The 21,728-nt window shown below is 43.9% G+C and overlaps 2 protein-coding genes across 6 annotated transcripts in view; one reads left to right on the top strand and one right to left on the bottom strand.

Moving 5' to 3' along the window:
- MAPRE2 (microtubule associated protein RP/EB family member 2) overlaps positions 1–7,911 on the top strand; it is a 122,073-nt gene extending 114,162 nt beyond the window's left edge. For all 3 annotated transcript variants that reach the window (XM_007667463.4, XM_029068422.2, XM_001515564.5), the window contains 3 exons: positions 321–463; positions 3,979–4,137; positions 7,746–7,911. In XM_007667463.4, coding sequence (XP_007665653.1) covers positions 321–463; positions 3,979–4,137; positions 7,746–7,817 — 374 coding nt within the window. In that variant the 3' untranslated portion in view covers positions 7,818–7,911. The remainder of the gene's footprint in view (positions 1–320; positions 464–3,978; positions 4,138–7,745) is intronic.
- Positions 7,912–10,355: 2,444 nt separating this feature from the next.
- Positions 10,356–21,728, bottom strand: part of LOC100084563 (ethanolaminephosphotransferase 1-like) — a 79,624-nt gene continuing 68,251 nt past the window's right edge. Inside the window, exons 9-13 of one of the 3 annotated variants that reach the window (XR_003760811.2) lie at positions 20,246–20,294; positions 17,741–17,921; positions 15,432–15,614; positions 13,933–14,254; positions 10,356–11,908 (exon numbers count right to left, since the gene is read on the bottom strand). Coding sequence is in view for 1 of the 3 variants with exons in the window: in XM_029068420.1 (XP_028924253.1) it covers positions 14,189–14,254; positions 15,432–15,614; positions 17,741–17,921; positions 20,246–20,294 (479 nt within the window). In the remaining 2 variants the exon portion in view is untranslated. Of the gene's footprint in view, positions 11,909–13,502; positions 14,255–15,431; positions 15,615–17,740; positions 17,922–20,245; positions 20,295–21,728 lie in introns of those variants that run through there. The other 2 variants (XR_003760812.2, XM_029068420.1) reach the window with 2 other exon arrangements.

Genomic DNA, 21,728 nt, shown 5'->3' with positions numbered 1-21,728 from the left:
GGCCTTACCACGTGACCTTTTCAAACAGCATGCCAAGAAAGCTTGTTTTCTGCTGGCGGAAACATTGCCGAAACCTCTTTATCAGTTTATGGAAACAGAAGACTGTTTTACTAAATTTGCCATGAACTTAAGAGCAGGCAAATTAGGGGATATATTAATGGAGTGGGCACCAGCTAATAGTCAATCCGAAAGGGCAAAAATGAGTGAAAGTTCTAACATCTTTTGGGTGAGCTGCTCTATGCTGAATATCAACCAGGCTTAAAGCCCAGCTTAAAATAGGTTTTCCAAGTCTGTCTTCTAATTGACTCTATTGCTCCCAGGTGCTGCTAAATCCAGTCCGGCTTCTAAACCAGGATCCACGCCTTCCCGCCCGTCCTCAGCCAAAAAGGCCACCTCCAGCGGCAGCTCAGCCTCCAAATCGGATAAAGACTTAGAGACACAGGTCATACAGCTCAATGAACAGGTAACTCTCTTTAGCCTGCCCTATTCGACAAGAGCAGCAGTATGTGTGCAATGCTTAGGGTGGTACTGATGCCCAACAATCTGTGTAGCTATGGGGACAATGAAACAGTATCAGGGGTCTCAGATAAACTAAAGGGGATGAATTATTCAAGACGATACATTGCCATACACCCCGCTGAGCAGAGGGTGTGTATTGAAGAGTTTTGAGGCATCGCCCAGCCGTGAATTAGTGCAGAAATGCAGATTATGAAAATCTGTCTCGGCGAGGGTGACCCAGGGTGATCAGGCCCCTGCAACCTTCTCTTTCGTTCCATCTACACTCTCTGCGGCCAAACACTCCATCTCCTTCCTTCTCCCTTCTTCCCCTCCCTCTGCATCATTTTCTCAAAGAAAGTGTGGTGCCACTGTGGGAGAGTGATAAAGCTGGTGGGTAAGCTTTTTTTTTTCCAGATACCAACCATCAATGGTATTGATTAAGCCCTTCCTGTGTGCAGAGCATTGTACTAAGCACTTGAGCACTGTATTATATGAAATATTGCCAGTTCTTCCTACATCTCTCCCATATCCTCCTCCTTCCTCTCTACTCAAACAGCAGCCATCCTGATCACGTAAGCATCCAGACTGTTGTCAGCCTTCTCCCTGGTCCGTCCGCCTCCAGCCTCCCCCCTCTGCTCCCTTCCAATCCAAAGTGCACATTGCTTTATGGCTTATCTTTTTGAAGCATTGGTTGGCACACATTTCTCCTCTCCTCACAACTTTCTGCTGGCTTTCTTGTCTCTCTGCATCAAAGAAAAATTCCTCATAATCACCCTCAAAGCACTCTATCTCATTTCAACTTATCTGCTCTCTTCACCTGCTAGTTTGTTCAATCCGTGGTATTCATTGAGTACTTACTCTGTGCAGAACACTATACTAAGAGCTCGGGAGAGTACAGAAGGATCGAGTCAGTTCCCACGATCACTGCCCACAAGGAGCTTCGTCCCAAACTAAGCTTTGTGCCCTTGTCTCACCCGTCTCTGTCCCCTCACTCACACTGTTTCCCTGACTTCAAGCCCTTGTAAACTGAAGAATCTGGAGCACAGATAAGTCTTTTCTTTGGAATTGTTTTGCAAAGGCTTGAAATGTTTGCTCACTGAGAAGCCCCCAAAAGAGAGAGAGAAAACCCCAGTGTCCTTGGGTGGAGTTTATCTTCAGAGAGGCACTCCCCCTCCAGAGTGACTACTAATTCCCAGAAGTGAGAGCATACCTTGAATTACTGAGATTCAATCATCTAGCACTCAAGTGCAGCAAGACACGATCAGAGACATACAGGTTGGAGTGTCAGCATGACAGGTTTTAGAGATCAAAGAGAAGGCTAAATTTCCTGGCATTCAAAGTCAACACTTCAGTTTTCATTAATATTGCAAGTTGGACCCTTGACAAGAAGGGAATAGTTAATAAGCCAGGCATTCTGTAATATAAGTTTTTTCAAGTTCTGCAATAGCATGAATTAGTAGAAAGCTTGGCTATCCTGGATCTTTTGAGAAAAGGCCTTCAGAGGTCTTGACAGGTTTTGCTCGATTACTGTCTAATGGGAGAATGCCCACGATCCCTTTAATGAAAGGTTCTCTCCTGCCATGAATAAGGAAAGAGGATCTTAAAAACACTCTCGTAAGCACTGAGTTCAGTGGCCTGCACACAGTAAGCCCTTAATAAATATTATTACTCCTAAGCATGACGGAGCAATGAGTCAAGTCTTCGCTGGAAGTAAACTACTTCTCTATAATAAGAGTTACTTAGGGCAACCATGAGCTTGAAAGAAACCAGGTTAAGTCTAGTGAGAACCAGGCACCCAGTCTGATGAGGAATTTACTGTGCTCTTCCTATAATGGTTTAGTCTACTTTTCACGGGAATCTGGGAGCAACTGCCGGGGCTGTTGTTGCAGTATCCTATTGTGGTGACATAGGGAGCAGAAGGCAGGCAAAGTGGCAAAATGTGGTGTGGCCATTGCAACCTGCTGATTTAGACCCTGAAGAGTGAGGCCCCGGGGATTAGAGATTTACCAAATGGAAACAGTGTTGCCCTTTGCCAGAGGGACACCAGGGCCCAGGGCAGAATTATCTCCGGGTAAGAAAGGTCAGTCCCTGCTCCCTCTGCAGGAAAGGCAGACAAGCGGTAGGCCCATCTCTCCACCTTTTGAGGACACCTCCATATCTCAGGTCCGTGAACCAAGTCAGTGATTTGAGTAGAGGGTAACTGTTCTCTGCCTGTGTAGTGTCAGATAAAGCAGGTGCATGTATTGCTCTCCACTGACCGACAGAATTCTGGAGTTTTAAGATTCTTCTCTATTCCCCTCCCCCAATTTTGCTTGCCTTCTCTAACTCAGAGTCTCTTCAGCACTGGCACATAGGAAGCACTTAACAAATACCATTATTATTATTCAGACTTGCCCCTGGATTCACTCCAGCGAGCCCCAGGCAGCCACTTCTGCCTCCGTCTCCGTGGATCAGGAGTTTAAGTGGAGGAAGACTGAGGGCCTGCACCTGTCTACTCTGCCAGAACTTTAGGTTGGCCAGGCAAAGAGAAAACCAGACTTTCCATTCCTGCCCATTTTCCAACCTACGACCACTATCCCTTCCTAGCCCATGGTGAATGCAGCAGAATGGAGTGACCCCAACTCTGGAGGAGCAGAACAGGAATGAGGCACCTTTCGGGGGCTAGCTGCCCGGGAAAAGTCCTCATGCTTAAGACGGTCGCACCATATGCCCCACTGCTGCCTGGGCCCATGGGGTCCAGTTCAAAAATGGGTTTGGAGAGACCTGTCATCTTTTATCTCCTTACCCCAGCCCTGGAGTGAATGCATGTCAGTAGTGCAGGCATCTTTTTTTGATTATTGTTATTTATGGTATTTGTTAGGCACTCACTATGTGCCAGGCACTGTACTAAGCACTGGAGTAAATTACAAGCTAATCGGGTGGGACATAATCATTGAGTGCTTACTCTGTGCAGAACACTATTCTAAGAGCTCAGAAGAGTACAGAAGGATTGAGTCAGTTCCCACGATCACTGTCCACAAGGAGCTTCGTCCCACGTGGGGCTCACAGTCTTGATCCCCATTTTTACAGATGAGGTAACTGAGGCACAGAGAAGTGAAGTGACTTGCCCAAGGACACACAGCAGACAAGCGGTGGAGTTGGGATTAGAACCCAGGTCCTTCTGATTCTCAGGCCCGGGCTCTATCCACTAGGCCCTGCTGCATCGTGGCTCCCCCACCATCCGTTTCTCCCTGGAGCTGAAAGGACACTCGCTTTCTGAGGGATCAGCATGCTACTTGCTAGTGAACTCAGTTCTCTCAAGGCCTCGGAAAGTGGCTGCTGGAATTGGGCATCCTGGCCTGCCCTCAGTCTCAAACAACAGCCCCTCTATGTTCCCGAGGGCCCAGAGTTTCCACAGTGGTAGGGTGGAGTGTGAAACAGCCCTGGTGAGGCACCCCCAGTCCCTCTCATTTTGTTCATGCTGTGAGGTTTTCTTTACAGGTCCATTCATTAAAACTTGCACTGGAAGGAGTGGAGAAGGAACGGGATTTCTACTTTGGGAAGTTAAGGGAGATTGAGCTGCTCTGCCAGGAACATGGGCAAGAGAATAATGACCTGGTGCAGCGGCTAATGGAAGTTCTCTATGCTTCAGAAGAACACGTAAGTTTCCCCTGGCATCCACTTTCTCATTTGATAGTGCAAGAAAATTCTGGGGGCTTAATGGCCTTGGGGGGATTGGGCTCAAGCCAGGTGATTGCAGCAGGCGGCACCACACACACTCGAATGGGGCCTGGGGGTTGGGGGGCAGAGCTGGAATATAAGGATTTAGGGAGGGAGGTGTGTACAGCTGGAGTCCAGGGGTTATTTCAGGGTTAACATCCAAAGGGACCTAAGTTAGCAGGGGTAAAGGATCCTACTTGTCTCCAGGAGTGTCAGCACCCAAAACCAAGCCAGGCTTTTGGGCCTTCCAGGTGACAGGGTTGGAGTTTTACTTTAGTCCCTGGGCCGCCTGGGTTTCTCACTGCCTGCACTTTGTGCATGGGAGAGATGCCAATGTCTGGGATAGCAAAGGTTCCTGGGAAACCCTGAATCCTTTCAGTGCTGTTAGAGCAGAAAGCAAGCGGGGATAAGTGGTGGAGAATAGGTGGTCACAGCCCCCCAGACGGCAAAAATCTCATTGTGGGGATCGTCGGCCTTTCGATTACTTATTCCTTCATGCAGTCGTATGTATTGAGCGCTTACTGTGTGCAAAGCACTGCACTAAATGCTTGGGAGAGTATAGGGAAGGCTTCTTGGAGGAAGTGTGTCTCCAACAAGGCTTTGAAATGGGGGAGAACAATTGTCTGTCTGCTATGAGGAAGGAGGCCATTCCAGGCCAGAGGCAGGATGTGGGTGAGAGGTCGGTGGCGAGATAGACGAGATTGAAGTACAGTGAGAAGGTTAGGATTAGAGGAGCGAAGTGTGAGAGCTGGGTTGCAATAGGAGAGTTGAATTCCTATTGAATGAATAGGAGAGTAGTGAGGTGTGGTGAGAAGGGGTAGGGTGATTGAGTGTTTTAAAGCCAACGGTGAGGAGTTTTTGTTTGACACGGAAGTGGATGGGCAACCACTGGAGTTTCTGCCCAGTGCAGGGACCAGCTGACTCCAGAATGTTTCGGAGTCAGGCAGAGGCATCACCGTCGTCCTGTCCCACAGTGAGGCGAGGGGGATGAAAAAGGGTGCTGCGGTTTCAGAGCTGTTTTAGAGCTGTCCCTGTTTCAGCTTTGGTTGATATTTGTCAGAGAAGCACACAGCTGCAGAGGGTTTTGTGGTTGTGCTGCATAAGTGTTGGTATTTTAATAGAACGAAACTAGTCCCTGTCAAGTTTCTTTTGCTTCCCTTTTCAGATGAATACCAGGAAAATATCTGCTCCCTCCGGGAAGCAAAATATTTAATTTCAAACTTTAAATTCAGGAATACTGGTGTGGGAGAAGTTTGAGGCCAGATGGTGTAACTGAGGCACTGGCTTTATCTGAGAAGAGCCTGGGGGAGTTTCCTCTGCCACAGTGCAATATTACAGCATAAAACCTGTCCAGTTTGCTCACTCAGCTACACATTTTCTTGCTGTCCCAAGACGTCATAGCTGTTGAACCACCCACGTATCGTCTTCATTCTTCTATTTTGTGGGCTCTCCCTTGGGGTGCAGCAGCTAGTCTCTCCTAAGCTCTAAATGACCAGGGCAAGCTGACCACAGCCCCAAGCAGAATCCATTTTAAAGCTAACGACATTTTGCTAAATCCGGATTTGCCGAAACCTCTGGCACGATTGAGTTCAGGGAAAACATGGCAAATTAGTAGGGAGCAAGTGAGTGTGGGGTGGTGGCATCACCATGTACATAATCCCAGGGTTATTTGAAATACACCCTGTGAATGAGTGAGGGGCAGTAACAAGCCAGCTGGAAGTGATGAGGAAGACAGTATAGTCTGTACATGGGAATTCCTGAGCAAGATCTCAGTCCAGACTGCCACCGCTGATTTAATTTGGGGTTTTCAGGATCTGTTTGGTATAGTGATTTGTTCTGGAATGAGACTATTTTAGTCCAAAGAAGGAGACCCTTTCATCTCAGGGGCACATGTAGTGTCTTATTTAAACACAAGGCTATGTTGCAGAACTTGTGTTTTAAACACAGCAGGTAGGGGGTTGGGCTTCTTAATTGTGGCCTGATATAATTAGTAATTGATGAGCATAAAAAAGTAAACACTTTCTCCTCTGGCCTTTTAGTCTTTTTTTCCTATGTTCTGCTCTGGAAAGGCCTAATTACATCTGTTGGGCAGATAGAGACACCTTTACAACCCTCTACTTGTTTTTTGGAATGGCCATCCATCCTAGCTTCCCGTACCCTCCTCAGGCAGTGATGATGGCGAACCACAGACGGCCACCAAAGGGTGTGCCTCTCCATGCATAGCCCTGTTCTAGGTCTATTCCCTTCCTTTGACTGCCATGAGGTACTTCCCAGGCAGACCACTGGCATGCGGGTACCTCATCTGCCAGAAGATTGTTTATCCCGTTCTGGGTCAAAGGTATGAACTTACCTTGCAGTAGAAGTTTCCTCTGGAGGAGCTTGAGCTTGCTGCATGATCCCTCTGGCAGAGCAAGGGACCTCCCTGCATAGCTACTGGACCTGTCCCTGGGGTGGTGGACCTCTGCAGGTCTCCAGAAGCTTTTCACAGCAGTTCTGCTCCTATGTGGCACCCTGGAGCTACCTGCTTGATGATCTGATGGAACCGATCTCCACCTTGGAGAGAACCAGAAGGTAGACCTTAACCTGGTCATCCAAACATAGAGGTGGTAACGGCTCAATTGTCCAGTTAGGCCCAGTAATAGGCCTACATGTACATCATGCTTTGGTTTAGCCTTAGCTTTATAAATGCCTTTTGTGTAGGATTCTGTGCTTTCCAGGGAAGGGGAGGAGATATTTTTAGGATGCCTCACAAGGGCGTGGCCTGTGCTCCCCTTCTTGCTCGATTCCCCCAACCCTTGCATCTCAGTGCCGACATATCCACCCTGCATCCAGTAATGTCGAGAGAGTGTCAGCCATTTCCCTGTGATACCTGTTGTCTGGGGATGGCCCTTCCAGCCCCCACATTACGTGCCTGCTGAGGCACTGTTAGAGGCTGCTACCTCCGGCTGGATATCACTTATGCCCCCTTTCATCCCCACATCCAGGCACAGTCCACAAATTCATGTCGTTTCCCGACCAAAAGGATCTCTGACATGATCTCTGAGCTAAGTGTCCTTTGTGATAGGTTTCTGGGATGGTGGGCAGCTGATCAACTCCACAGTGCACCTGGGGACCAGCCTGCTCCCCTAGTTCACAAAGGTGGATGAAAAAATATCTTGTCTATCATCACTTTGAACAGCTTTGGTTGCCGGCGGTTACATGGCCTTTGAAAATACAGTGAAATGTGACTTAATATGAAAGCTGTTGTATGTAAATCACATGAGCTGATATAGTTCATATATTTTATACTTGAGTCAAAAGGTGGTCATACCGTGTGCCTCAACAAGCTAAACAGTTTGGAGGGGATGGTGCAAGTGAGGTTACCTTGACATTTTTTACAGCTTGACTCTGGCCATCTCTGAGGCGCCCGCTGGCACCCAGAGGAGAAGCCAGTCCAGCAGCGATTCAAGTGGGTGAAAATTCTGACACATTAAAAAAAAACTTTCAGCTGAAAAGGCTCTCTTCTCTCTCTCTCTCTCTTTTTCTCTCTCCCACACACACACTTTCAGGAGAGCCACACAGAAGAGCAGGAAGGAGAGGAGCAAGTTCACGAACAGCCCCCGCCACAGGAAGAATACTGACCCATCTGACATCTTTGACACTTTGCATTTTGCGTGGGAACTTTCTTCTGGAGAATTGGAACGTATGCCTCAAACTCCAAACCAGCCGTTCCCAATCTGCCATTACATTGACGTACCGTAGTGAGTGCCAGCCAGCTAGCCAGTCACTGCAGCCTGCCATGATGCATCTGCTGAAGTCCTCTCTCAGCGCATCTTCCTGAGAGACGGTAGGGTCCTATTGATTCGATATCCCCACTCGGCTGCTTGAAATTGAACCAGTTTGGTTTGTTTTTTTTCACCCTTTCCCTGTTTCCTTGATTTGCCTGTTGTCATCCATTCTATATTTATAGCCATGCTTTTTGGGAAAATAGCTCACTAAGAGGGTCATACACGTAAGAAGCTTTTGAATTTGTAAGAACAACCACCTCTGAGCACACACTGGGTTAAAGAGAGAATAGTAAGTCTTTTGCCCTTTGTTCCAAAAGCCATAATGGTGATGCTGTGTTTTAGGAGGAAAGGGATTCTTCAAACTACGGCTTCAGGTCCTTTCCGCCACTCTGTACATTATTATTTTGGGAAGCCTTGTATCCATTTGAGAAAAGCTTCATCCCAAATGTTTTCTTCCACCCAGTTTGTCCCTGCTTTTTCAGTCGCTCTCAGGGGCCAACTGGCTAAAACCCCACTTGACCCAGTAGTGGAAAAACCTGGTGCATGAGCATCAGGCTCTTCCTGGGTAAATCTGCAAAACCTCTGGCTGCTATCTGTGCTTCTCCCCCCTCCACCTGTCACCCTTCCCACATAGTATATAGCATGGGGGAAAGGGGCTGCTGCTGGATGGAGAGGGTTTCATGATGCTACAGCCCAGTGGAAATTTGGAAGTGGAGCTGGGGCATGATCTGATCCTAGTAGCTTTTGAATTGGGGATATTGCCTCTTGGTAGGGCTTCTTATTGTTGACATTTTACATAGAAATATAGCAAATGTTAATGTATAAAGGCATTCCTTATTTTTTTAAACTAAAGTTTGCACATCTTATTAGTCTTTCTGAATCTCTGCCTTTTTTGTGTTTTTCATTTTTCATTTGGTGTTTATTTCACTTGGTTTCTAGTTCTAGATTTGTTTTTTTGGTTATTTGATTTAGCAGGTGTGACATAAATACTTCCCCCAATTTCAAGCCGCTGAAAAACAAGTAAATTTCTGCCTAAATTGGTTTTAAAGCTTTGAATTGCTTTACAGTTTTGAATTCACCCTTGAGCTGAAGGTTTTTAACCAATAAAAATCTTCTGCTCTCAAATGATATTTTGCAGCCAAGTGGTGTTTATTTAGTTAAATCTCACAAAGAGGGTTTAAATTTTGAAGTTTTATCCCACAGCTACAGTATTGTATGGGAAAGTAGGCTGGCTCGTTCCATGGTTTTCAGTTTCCCCCTTGCTCGCTCAGCACACCAAGTAACTCTCCCCTCAGGCTAGCTAGCTCTAGCCTCATGCCAGCATTGACATCCTTTCCCATTCTGGTGACAGGAAGTGGAAGTACTTACAAGCCTGTCTCAACCTTAGCATTTACAGATTAATTTTCTTCACCTAGTCATCGATAGTCCTTTTCTTAAAATGCATCTTCAACAACACTCTTCTCCTACATCTTCACAAAGAGGTTACTCATTTACTCCCACATTCCAGTTGAGATGGACATGCTCTCCGAGAGCTCCTAGCTGGACCTGGAGCCCCCATCCCCCAACCCTCGGCCGCCTGGCTCAAGGCCACTGGGGAATCCTCTCTGCTCATATGAGGCCTGTGCATAGACAGAGGGGGAGAAGACTCTCCCCAGTCCTTATGCTGCAGAATCTTGAAACTGCAGTGATAAGGTCAACAGGACCCTCTCCCCTTCTTAACCTAAAAAAATGTTTTTGGGTCCTGAAAAGTTGATTTTGGCTACACAGAGTTTCTCCCTGGTGGTAGGGGTAAAGAGTCCTGTGCATCTCACCTGAGCATGCCTGAGTGTTTAGCTCCTCTGCCCACTGGTCACTGCTGCATGTGGTAGTTTGAGCTGATGGCGCTGGGCAGCACTCCCTCAACACAAGCTTTCCCTCCCCTTCTCCATTCAACATGACTTCATTCTGGACCCACCACTCCTCCCCACCTGTCAGGCTAATTATAGCACTTTCACTGCTTGGATCAGGCAGGAAGTGATTGACGCAGGGGCAGGGGAGAAAATCAACACTTGCCCTGAACATAAAAAATGATACCCAAGTTGAGCTGAGCAGAAGAATCTCCAGAAAGGAACTCTTCCACCTCACACCCTCCCCATTCCCATCTCTACATGGTTTAATATGCATTCGTAATTCCTTTTACTAAATAGTACACCATAAGGCTTTTGTTATATATTAAATGTAAACTGAAAGGAATGTAAACATATGTATTGTTAATTATAAATAGATGCGTAAACTTGACATAATAGATGAAAAAAAGTCTTATTCAGATGTACCCCACTCATTTTACATTACCAACCAATTGTCGCATGGTAGAGTAGATTTTGTCTGAATATGTGAATAACTTGACTTGCGTTTATCTTTTTACATATTTAATAAAAAAAGGTATATGTTAAAATCTGCCCAGATGTACAGACTACTTAAAGTTTCTGTTAGGCCTGTGCTTATTTGGGATGTGGTTACGTAACTGTTGAATTCTATATATCTTTACACATATCGTACACTACACGCCTAGCATTACGATAGCCCTTGCTAGCGGAAGACTTAGTGGGAGTCAACATTTAGGATTCAGAGCCTCCTTCTCTAAGAATCTGGTAACTATATCAATTTTTAAAAATTTATCTCTGCAAATACCAAATACAAAATAGTAGGCAGTATTTCTCACCTTCTGAAAACTTTTCCACTTACAAAGAACCAGTGCTGTACCTCCATCAGATAAGCCCAGAGAGGGGTGGTTCCAGAGAAAGCTGCTGGAAGAGGGTAAGCAACACCTGCGGCACTTGAGAAAGTTTCCATAAACCTCCTGAGACAGAGAAACTAAATGGTAAATTGGCTTCTGGATGGGTGTTCTTTCTTACTTAAAAACCCAACTGGAAATGAACTGAGGAAGAAAATCATGAAACTAGCTCAGGGGCAAGAATAGATTATGCCACAAAAGTCAAAGGGGACTGAGAAGGACAGAGGATAAAGGGGGAAAGTAGACATCTAAATTGCTTTCAAGCACCATCTAGAGGTCAGTTTTGGTTTCCTTACCATATCAGAGTTCTGTTACTATGCACTTAGAGGAACCATTTTTTAAAGGTAGGAAAGGATGTAGGAAAATATGTGAAAATACTAAAGGGGACAGGATTGAATTACCTCTGATTTCCTTTCAGATTGAGACATGAGGGTCAGAATACAGTCTCTGAGCCTCTCCCAATGGTGAGAGACCTCACGCTGGAAACAGCAGAATATAAAAAGGGGCCAGTTTCATTCCCATAAATAGTTGATAACCCCACAGATATATTTTAAGGTGACAGTCACCCAAACAAAGAGCCACTTTCTGGAAAAAAAGTCATCAATCATTCACATATGCTCAGAATAAGATATATTTATTCCATCTTATTGAATCCACAATAAATCTTGAAGTATTCCATCATTACCCTATTAGTGAGATTATGAGTAGGGAGAGTGGAGGGGTGGGGGTGTTGAAGTTAAGAGGTGAAAGATTTTGGGGAGCCTGCCTAAATTAAATTCTGAGGTGCTTCTCAGATCCCTGAAGCCAAAATACTAAACTGAAGACCAAAAGGGGATGGGTCAATTCACATTCTCCTTCAAGTTCAAAGGTGGGTGCAAATTCATGCTATCATTAAGACTTATGTTACCTTATCTGTATACACACCAAGTCTGAGTGCACAGAGCATTGTGAACATTCACTCCACCGTTAGAAGTCATGTATTCCAACAGAAACCCCTGTATGGTTGGCATATGGGTCTGCTTAACCCCTCTGCTCTAGTTAATGGAGCAGAGATCGCGTTCAGCCAGGAGAAGAGGTTGGTTAGGTTGGCATCCAACTCAGATCACAGTACCTGGCAAATAGGTTCTGGGCAGTAGTCTGCATCATGCTTCAAAAGTGCTTTTTCCTTGCCCTGAAAGACCAATCTGCAGTTAGTTTTCAAGTGTATGTGAAATCCCCAAATTGTTTTCTGCTAAAAATGAATCTGAAACTTAATATGCTGGCTAGGTTTTTCATCTAGTCAGTTCTGAATCTTCTTCACAAAGCTAAACATATGGGAGTCTTAATCCTTTCATCCCACTGAAAACATTTTTTTTTAATCACATCTTTAAAAATACTTAATTTACATCCAAGCAGTAGTTTAAATTGCTATTAAGATGAATGCATAGATTAAAACCCAGGAAACAAATTCTCAGGTGTAGTATCCTCCTACTTAGACTGTGAGCCCCATGTGGGACAGAGACCCAGTCCAACCTGATTATCTTGTATCTAAACCAGCACGCAGTACAGTGCTCGACACATATCAATCAGTCGTATTTATTGAGCACTTACCGTATGCAGAGCACTTGGGAGAGTACAATATAATAGAGTTGGAAGAGATGTTCCCTGCCCACAAGGAGCTAAGCTCTTTAAAAATACACTTATTACTATTATTATAGATCCATTCCAGTTCATAGGGAAGATGCACTTACAGGGTACCTAGAAAAACAGTTTTTTCATCTAGTTGGCCAAAACAAACTAGGTGCTGACAGCTTAAAACAGCACTTGCAGTGAATGACTGGGAAAAATTCAGTGAATGAAATTTAAATTTTCCATCTCCTGCATGTGTTGTACTAGGAGCCACTGGCAAAATGGAGGAGCTCAGCATCTCCTATTAATAGGACAGTGTTTTGCCAACTAGATCAATTTCCTGGAACTAGTATGTGGGGAATCCTTGAATGCTCAGTAGAAGATGAAATATTTTGGGGGTGAACTCATACAGGCCCATTCTCCCTATTCCGATTCCTACCTGCCACTCAGTTTAAGGAAAATGGACATTTTCACTGCACTCAAGGGATCTGGCTTTGAAACTAATCTGAAGCACAGGGTTTCCACTGTTGGTTTTTTTGTTTGTTTTCATTCATGCCTCAAACACATTCGGGTTGTAAATAGAAATTATTTTGAAAATGTAAACAGGAAGATCTCACATACTGGGCTGGCCATCAAAACCCTCACAGAGTAAAACCATCCATTCACTAGGTGTTTCTGACCTATCCTTCCACCAGGGACAGGATAGGGAAAAAGCCTCCCTTTCATAATGAAACTCCAATCGGAGAGAGTCAAACGAGACTGTGAGCTTCTGGGTAAGTTTATGGCAGCAACAGATCTAGCAACTAAGTAAATCCCTTGTATAAAATCTGTTCAAAGGATATTTGTAAATTCCTCCCATCTTGGTTTATCATGGCAAAAGTTAGAAACAGGAACAAATGCCAGTTGGTTTTTTTGCATCTGCATTATGCAACCTTGCTAAGGAAAGATTGTGATCCTTACCTTAGAACACACAGGACTACATAAACCAGAGTTTTCAGTAGAAGCCAAATAGTAAACTCGCCGTCAAGTCTATAGCTAGCTTACAAATCTCAAATAGCTTGGGCCTTACAACTCAGCCATCCCAGCATATGTGGAAAACAGTTTTGCTCCTAAGGACTAGAAAGATTGTCATAATTTACCATGGTCTATTGGGCCACTCTCCCTGTTTCATTGTGGTTCTTGCTCACGCTCTCTCTCTCCCTCTCTCTCTCTCTCTCTCACACACACACTTAAGGCATGTCCCATGGTGGCTGTATTTCACTGTACAAAGTGAGAAATGCACTAGCTGTTAGGCTTGCAAAGGTGTTTAACTCATGCTATATATTTGGTCACTTGTTGACAATCTGTAAATGCTTTGGGGTGAGCTTATTTTAAGATTTTGGAGATCCAAAAGTACAGCTCCTAAGCAGCCAAGCACTTTCCTGACCCCAATAAAGGCCTTCATTGCTATGGTTCTCTTCGGTGACGGATTACTTTTTCCTCTGGGTCTGTGTGCCTCGTGAGATTGGGTGGGTGCGGGGTAGAGTGTCTAGATCCCCAAAGCACTGAAATAATGAGCCTATTTCTTCAAGCCATTTTCCTCATTACCTGGCCAGGTGAGTTGTCAATGGGCCTTGCCCGACCATACAGCCACCCATGCCTGGGAGATCTCTTCAAGGTGGGAGCTGGGGAACGCTGGACTTTAAACATAAAGAAGCATACCAGGTTGAATATTTAGTCCGTTATGTTCATTGAGTGAGTGACGATGCTTTGCTCATTTGGGTCCAGTAGGTCTCCCTTCCTGAAGAAACTCTTGCTTCAGAAAGCCACAGAAGAACTGGATTCTTTCTGTGTGGAAAAGTGCTTATTCCTGGACTGGTTTCTTCATAGAAAAGGTGTAAATGTTGAAGTGTTGACTCAACTGACGACCCTGGGATTGAAAAAGAAGAATCTCTTCCAAATATTGCTCATAACTTCATTCCACTACAGTACTTTCAATAAAGACACAACACTTTTTCTTAGGAACAGCTCTGAGAGTCTAAAATAGCAGACATCTGGGGAGTCTTCTGTACTATGTCCTTACTCTCTAATTACCAAAAGAGACTGAGTCTTTATAGCTGGTATCACACAATGAGCAGGGAATTCATCAGCCTACATTCTCAGTGGACATGAGATGTTCCTCCTGTTGCACAGAGAATGTAACTTCATGCCAGCAAACCTCAATCTGACGAGATTTGCTAGGTTACCACTTACCACAGCTGAGCTACTTTATTTTTCACAAAAATGTCATAACATTCATTAAATCACACTATCACGTGGGTTTGGGTGTGGGGGCAGGTTTATTCAAGGGGAGTGAGGGAATCCGTTGGTGCAGATTTTAAAAAGGAAGAGCCCCAACCACACCATGTCCTTGAGAAATGTTCTGCCTCAGGTGAAATGTTTCCTGTGCCAAGGAGGCTGTAGCAGTAATTCAGATAAGTGGCAACCGCATAATCTACACCCACAGCGGGAGAGAATAGTGGAAATACTTCCAAGGGTAAAGAAAACAGCATGACCGGAGCCAGCTGGGGAAAAGGAAACTGCTGGGATTTGTCTTTGCCGCTCTAAAGTCAGCTCTAAAGAAATAGGTGAAACCCAGGATCAAGTCTTTTTTCCGTATAGGGCACTCCTTTTCAGGGCTTGGGGTTCATGAATGTTGCTTTTCCTTTTTGGGGGTGGTCACTTCCTGCACCTGGGCAGATAAGTTATACATATAGGCTGGGCCTGTAGAACCAAAGCAAAATGTACCAGATTTATCTGCACAGTCCAGACCCGAAATAATTTTTTGGTTTGAAGGATCCAGGTCAGCGATCTGTCTTGACTTTGTTCACATTTACTAATGTAAGTCCAAAGGATGTACTGGCCTTAACTGTCCACCCTCCTCCAGAATGGCTTTTCTACTCGCTGTTTGGGGTTAGAACTGCGGCTATTTCCAAGGTTGAGACAAATGAAGAATGTCACAAATATATCCACACCAACCAATCATCCAGAGCACACCCTCCCCTCGCCACCTGCTGGTTGACTCGGTTTACACTGACGGGCATAGAAAACGACAATCAGATACTCACCACACACAGTCCATAGTGCACGTGAGCGGCCGTGGCCAGAACAGTCAGCACAGTCAGTATTGATTCCTCTAGCCTTCCAAGAAGCCCTGTTATTGCTGCAAAGACCACAACAGCTAATGGAAACAGCAGCCAGTGGAAAGGTTCAGATCTGGTGTTACTCATCTGGCAAATAATCACCCTGCACTGAAAAAACAATATACACAGGCCCATCAGAAAGATAGGTAGGTGTGGAAATTACAAAGATGACTAGAGGTGGCATATTGAGAGTGAAGGTTATCTAATAGATTTCCCATTTCTGCTCCTTCCAGATTAGAAACACCGAGCCAAGTCCAAAGGTGAGATTTGCGGTGAATTGATTTCCTCTGCTCCCTTTTTGATCTCTAAAACTGTTTCTTAAGTAGCAGTTAAAACTGGACTCACCCTCAATTATTTTGAATGCTATCTTTGTGCAGAACACTATGCGGTGGCCTAAGACACCTCTTTACCTTTTAAGGACACAGTATTGAAAAAACTGATTAGAACTTTGAGCACCAAACTGTTTAAATCCCATAACTTGTTTGAGGTAAAAAATAACAAAAACCCAGCTGCCAGAATTTCAGGGAGAAAAGGAATTGCTATGACAACTACTGTTTGGCTTCCTCTGGGAACAGAAATAGGAGGGTCCAGATTGAGGGAATTAAAAGGAAATGGGACTTTTCCAGAACTTTTTGAAACATCTCAACCACTCTTTATTAATACTTCCTCATTTGGCTTTATAGGAAGAACCAGGAATGTTGCTATGCCACTCCAGGACCACATTTGGAACACAGATTACCTAGTATGACCACTTGGAAACTGGAAACTCTGTCCAGTAATATTACTTTCTCAAATTGGAGGGGTGAGGGGCAGAGGGAAGGGCCTGCTACTCTGATTAGCTTACTCTACCAGCCAAGGAACTTCCCATTTTAGTGAAAGACCACACATACTCACTTGCCACATCCACTGTATGGCAGCCACTCCAAGAAACAAAGGAGGTGACAATAGGACTTCCAACACCTGACTCCACATTGGATGCCTAGGGCCAGAACCTTAGAGGGAAAGAGGCTTTTTAGCTCTTCCCCCATGCCTCTCATATTCTTTTTGGAGGGAGCAATGTGGGCTAATGGATAAAGCATGGATCTGGGAGCCAGAGGACCTGGGTTCTAAATCCTAGCTCTGCCACTTGCTTGCTGTGTAATCTTGAGGAAGTCACTTGACTTCTCTGTGCTTCGGTTTCTTCAGATACAAAATGGGGATTCAATGCCTGTTCTCCCTCTTACTTAGACTGAGACTGTGATCCCCATATGGCACAGGGATTGTGTCCAACCTGAATAACTTGAATCTACCCCAACACTTAGAACAAAGTGCTTGACGTATATAAGTGCTTAAATACCATAACAGAAAATAAAGGAAGGAGATGGAGAAAATCCAGAAAATGATTACTCCTATCCTTTTGAGATTGCCCAGAGACCTCTAGGTACTTGAATGTGTCTCATCAGAGGATGTTCTAAAACCTGTCTCTGTGGGGAGGTGACCAGGAAAGGGAAGAAACAGCACCATTCTCTTGACTTAAACCTCACTGTTGGAGTCCTTATGCTGAGAGGATAAAGCCCAAAGATTTGTGGCTTTTAAAAGCATTCAGTTTAACAGTAAGGTTGTTGTGGGCAGGGAATGTGTGTTTATTGCTGTACTGTACTCTTCTAAGGGCTTAGTGCAGAGCTGTGCATACAGTAAGCACTCATTAAATACACCTATTGTGGCAGTCCCCCTGCTAGCGTTTAGTCAGTCCCCCTTCTAGCGTGCTTACAAGTGTTGTCCCAGCCAGATGATCTGAACAGCAGCAGTCAATATAAGTTTGCCCCCAAGGGCAGAATTCCCTCTGATTGTGAGGGTGTGAATACTTATATACTGTTACTTGGTTCAAATATCAGGCAAATAGGTGAAAAACTCTACCATGAATAAACACTAATTCAAGCAACCAAGGTCTGGGGAGCCTGGGTGATGCCATGTGGAGGTTGCCATGAGTAAGCCAAGTCAGCCAGAGCTCAAAGAGGGCACTGATTAATATTAGCAACAACTCAGGTTTAGTTTTACCAGATTCTGGTGCTTGATGGCTGGCCCATATTTTAGCCACGCATTTTATTTGAACTCGAGCACTTCTAACAGCAGACCCAGCTCTTAAAAAAAAAAATGCATTCTGAAACTTGACCTTGAGGTCACTCAACACCCCATTTGGCAAAGTTAAGATGAGTAGCAGAATTCTGAATCTCTTAGAACTCTTAGATACTTACAGTAACATTGGAGAAGGCAACACCAACCATCCACAAAAATAGTCTGGGTTGTTTGATTAGTATGTCACATGGAGATAAAGCCACCCAGGCAGTGAGGAGGAGAAACAGGATAACAGGTGACACCAGAGGTAAAAGTGCTTCATATAAAGAATCTTTCTTCAGGGTTTTCTTCACATATGCCCTAAGTATAGAGAATTCAAAGGTTCATTGAAATCGTTTCTAATCATCGAGGCTCAGATACGAACTAAAAATATAAGGGATCTCATCTTTTGACTATTTCTCCACATAAATTATTTAAATAAATATGGTCCAGGCACATCTAAAATACCTCCATCTCATTACATAACTAACCAGAAACTTGCTTAATGTGTTTGTTTCTCAAGTATTTTTTGGCTATTATTCAGAGTTCCATTAAGTACCTTTAAGACGGCCTTTGCTACCCAGTTATATTCTGGGGGGAAAACACTTATTTCAACATCGTCACTGGTATATTCTAGATGATTCCTTTTTCATGAATAATGTACTACCGCACACAGCGTATGAGGGTGGGTCGATAGAGTCTACGAAATTAAAATTCTGTTTTCAACTCCCTTCTATTGCAGCCAAACCTCAGAATCCACAAACCAATGAGTGAAACTTTCCATGTTTGTACAAATTGAGAAAGTTAAAGACAGAGGAAAGAGCTTCAACTCTGAATTTCAGCTGCATAATGTGGAATTAGTTATTGAAACTTCATAGTTCCTATTTTAAAACCTTTAATTTACATTTTTTCCACTCAAATTCATTTTCAGAGGATAATGTGACATCTTGAGATTAAAAGATTTCACCAAACTAGCAATATTTTAATGTTGCCTAATGAAAGATAATCCAGTTCCACAATATATTTTCTAGGATTCAAAGGCAGGCTACATTTTTAAGATCCCAGGACTAAATAATTACAATTTACAAACAAGGTGATTGAGCGTCTTGTCCCTTGTTTGGCCAGACTGAAATTCTCATACAAATTCATCTAGGAGAGGTTTGCATCTGGGAAATACAAAGAACATCCCTAAATTGGTAACAGCAACTGTAGGCATATTATACACAGAGCCATGTCCACTCCCAGCTAATTAAAATGAATGGAATGCTCTAAATAGATTTGGAAAGTGTGATAAAATTGCTTATTAATAACAATAAGAACTGTAAGTGTAGGATGCTGACATAACTGCATTTTTATGATCTCATCAAAATGTGTTATTTATATGGATTGGTCATGAAGGGGAAGACATGCAGAAGTTAAGGGAAAGGCAAACTTCCTTTGCTTGATTTTGCCAGTTTTCAAATTTGCCTCTTCAGGGTAGTCATTAATGGAAGACCTTAAATTGAGTTTCTGATAAATATGCAAATGTAATCTGGAATCTTTAGAAGACTCAACTATCAAATCAGAGGACTAGTGATTGGGCCACGCAGCACATCTCTTCATGTTTTGTGCACAGAGGGGGAAAGAATTCCAAACCTGGGGGAGAGATCTTGTTATGGTATGCTTTCTTTATTGGATGACTGTAGCTTCTCAATAGTATCCCCTACCCCAGAACAAATGGATAGACAGGAAGGATTTCTGTAAAGCTGACAAGGAGACTACTGAACGGAGGTCTTTTGCAAAAGGGTGTGCACACTGCCTCCAGGAGCCATTCCATAATCTTCATCTTTTGAGGAAGGCTCCTTGAGGCCCCAGACTGCATCTCTGAACAAATGTTACCAACCTGAGAACTTCACAACCATCACCACTTCCCAGAAAGACACTTTTCCACACCATGTAAATCACTAACTGGGACAGCGGAAGTTTCTAAAAAAGCATCTAAACCTAAAAAAAACCCTAAATTTAAATTTTAAAAAAGTAATTGTCCTATGTTTGCGGCATGGTAATTACCTGAAAGTAATGCTGCAATACAGAAATATAAGGCCTCATTTTATTGCTTGACTTCAAAGGCCTAGTATTTATTTAGAATATTCAATGTCTGGAGTTTCAAGAGATGTGCATTTCAAATATCTAGAAGAGTTGCTATTTTATCTGACTTTTAAACCATTCCATATGTAGGAATATAAAAAAGCAAAAATGGAGGCATTGAAATATTAAGCTCACAGAGTGCTAATGTGAAGAAACAAGGAAAATGGGTTGATTCACTAAACAAACAAAATTGCTGTAACCAATGATTTTCTTCCTATTGGATGAAAAATATTTGCTAGGTAAACCCTGACCCTGGAGAGGTAAAGGGAAGCACTTAGTACAGTGCTCTGCACACAGTAAGCACTCAATAAATAAGATCAAATGAATGGTGGAGGTAACAACATTTCTCAGAGAGTAAAATTTGGTCCCAAGAAACACTCAAGTAAATCTGAACGAGCAAACCTAGAAAGAATCATGGCAATCATTTCAAACATTACAGTCACTTTCCTTGAGAGAAAGCCATTAACTCTGATTTTTATAGGACAGCATATCAATGATCTTATATAAATTATACTTACATGTGAATATTGTGCAATGTCTGGGGGAGAGAAAGAAATATGCTGCAGCCTGGAAAGACATAAAAGATTTGTAAATGGTGATGTTTTATAATTATGCTCTACAGATAGCAACAGGCCTCTACTGAAATGAGACGTACAGAACTACCGTGCCGTCTTGCAACTTAATGATTTCCTGAGTGAATTGACTAAGAATTTCAGCAACCACATAACATTATAATTGGCGTAACTGTCAAAATGTTTTCAGTCTGAGGGCCTCTTGGGTGGGGCAGAAATGCCCACTTCCATCCCTAATATGGGGAGAGGGAAGAAGAAAGGACCTCCCTCCCACTCTCGTCAGCCCTGAGAGAAGAGGGCGTTTCCTTCTACTACAGGCACTTCCATCCCAAATTGTCCCCTCACCTTGAGCTAGATTTCCTTGACCTTACATCGTACCATGACCCCTGTCCATTCCAAATCTCCTCCCTTTACCAAACTCTAAATTGGCACTTTCAGTTCTGTTCTCCTTTACTCTCCCTGCTCCTCTAGTTCCCTTACCCTCCCCCAAGGGCTGATGGAGACCTGCTCCAAGCTCTGCGAGGGTGGAGGAAGGAATTTAGGAACAGATGGGGATGTCTTCAGGGAAGAAAGCCCAGAAGATATTGTGAAGGAGCAGTGAGGAAGAGGGGGTGGGGGAGAGGATGTGCATATGGGAACAGAGCCACAGGTGCCAACTTTTCATTTTGAATGCAGGGACAAGGAGGGGCCAGGGATTTGAGCAGGGTGGGGACTGCAGAGGAGGAGACAAGCTTCAATGAGTTTACAGGTGATAAAGCTACTACCTTAGGTCTTTTAAATCCTGACCGGAAACTCTCAGCTCTGTCCAAATCTTGGAATGAGCAAGGCTGGAGTTCAGCTCATGGATCTGTGGAGGCAGGTGCCCCCAGGCCTCTTATGGAATTGACACCTATAGATAGGGCAAGACTAGAGCAGCAACACCGCCAAGGGGATGGTAGGACCTCAGATTATTTGGAAACCCCAGGTATCCCAGACCATAATTTGGGAATCTTTGGTAAAAAAATAATTGTGGAACTTGTTAGGCATTTACTGTGTGCCAAGCACTACACTGAGTGCTGTGGTAGATATCAGATAATCAGATCAGACACAATCCCTGTCCCACTCAGGGCTTATATTCTAAATCCGAGGGAGAACAGGTATTGAATCCCTATTTTATAGATGAGGAAAATGAGGCATGGAGAGTGACTTGCCCTTGGCCACATGGCCAGCACATAGCAGAACCAGGTTTAGAACCCAGATCCAATGACCCCCACCCCAGTCCATGCCCTTTCCTTGAGGCCATACGGCATTGCAACCCCATCCACATGTACATACACATGACCATATTCATTCATTCATTCAATTGTATTTATTAAGCACATACTATGTGCAGAGCACTGTACTAAGCACTTGGGCAAATAAAATACAGTAGTAAAGACAATATATAAAA

Source organism: Ornithorhynchus anatinus, chromosome 7 (genome assembly GCF_004115215.2).
Source record: "Ornithorhynchus anatinus isolate Pmale09 chromosome 7, mOrnAna1.pri.v4, whole genome shotgun sequence".
Taxonomy (NCBI): domain Eukaryota; kingdom Metazoa; phylum Chordata; class Mammalia; order Monotremata; family Ornithorhynchidae; genus Ornithorhynchus; species Ornithorhynchus anatinus.
This window is presented reverse-complemented; position numbering and strand designations above follow the sequence as displayed.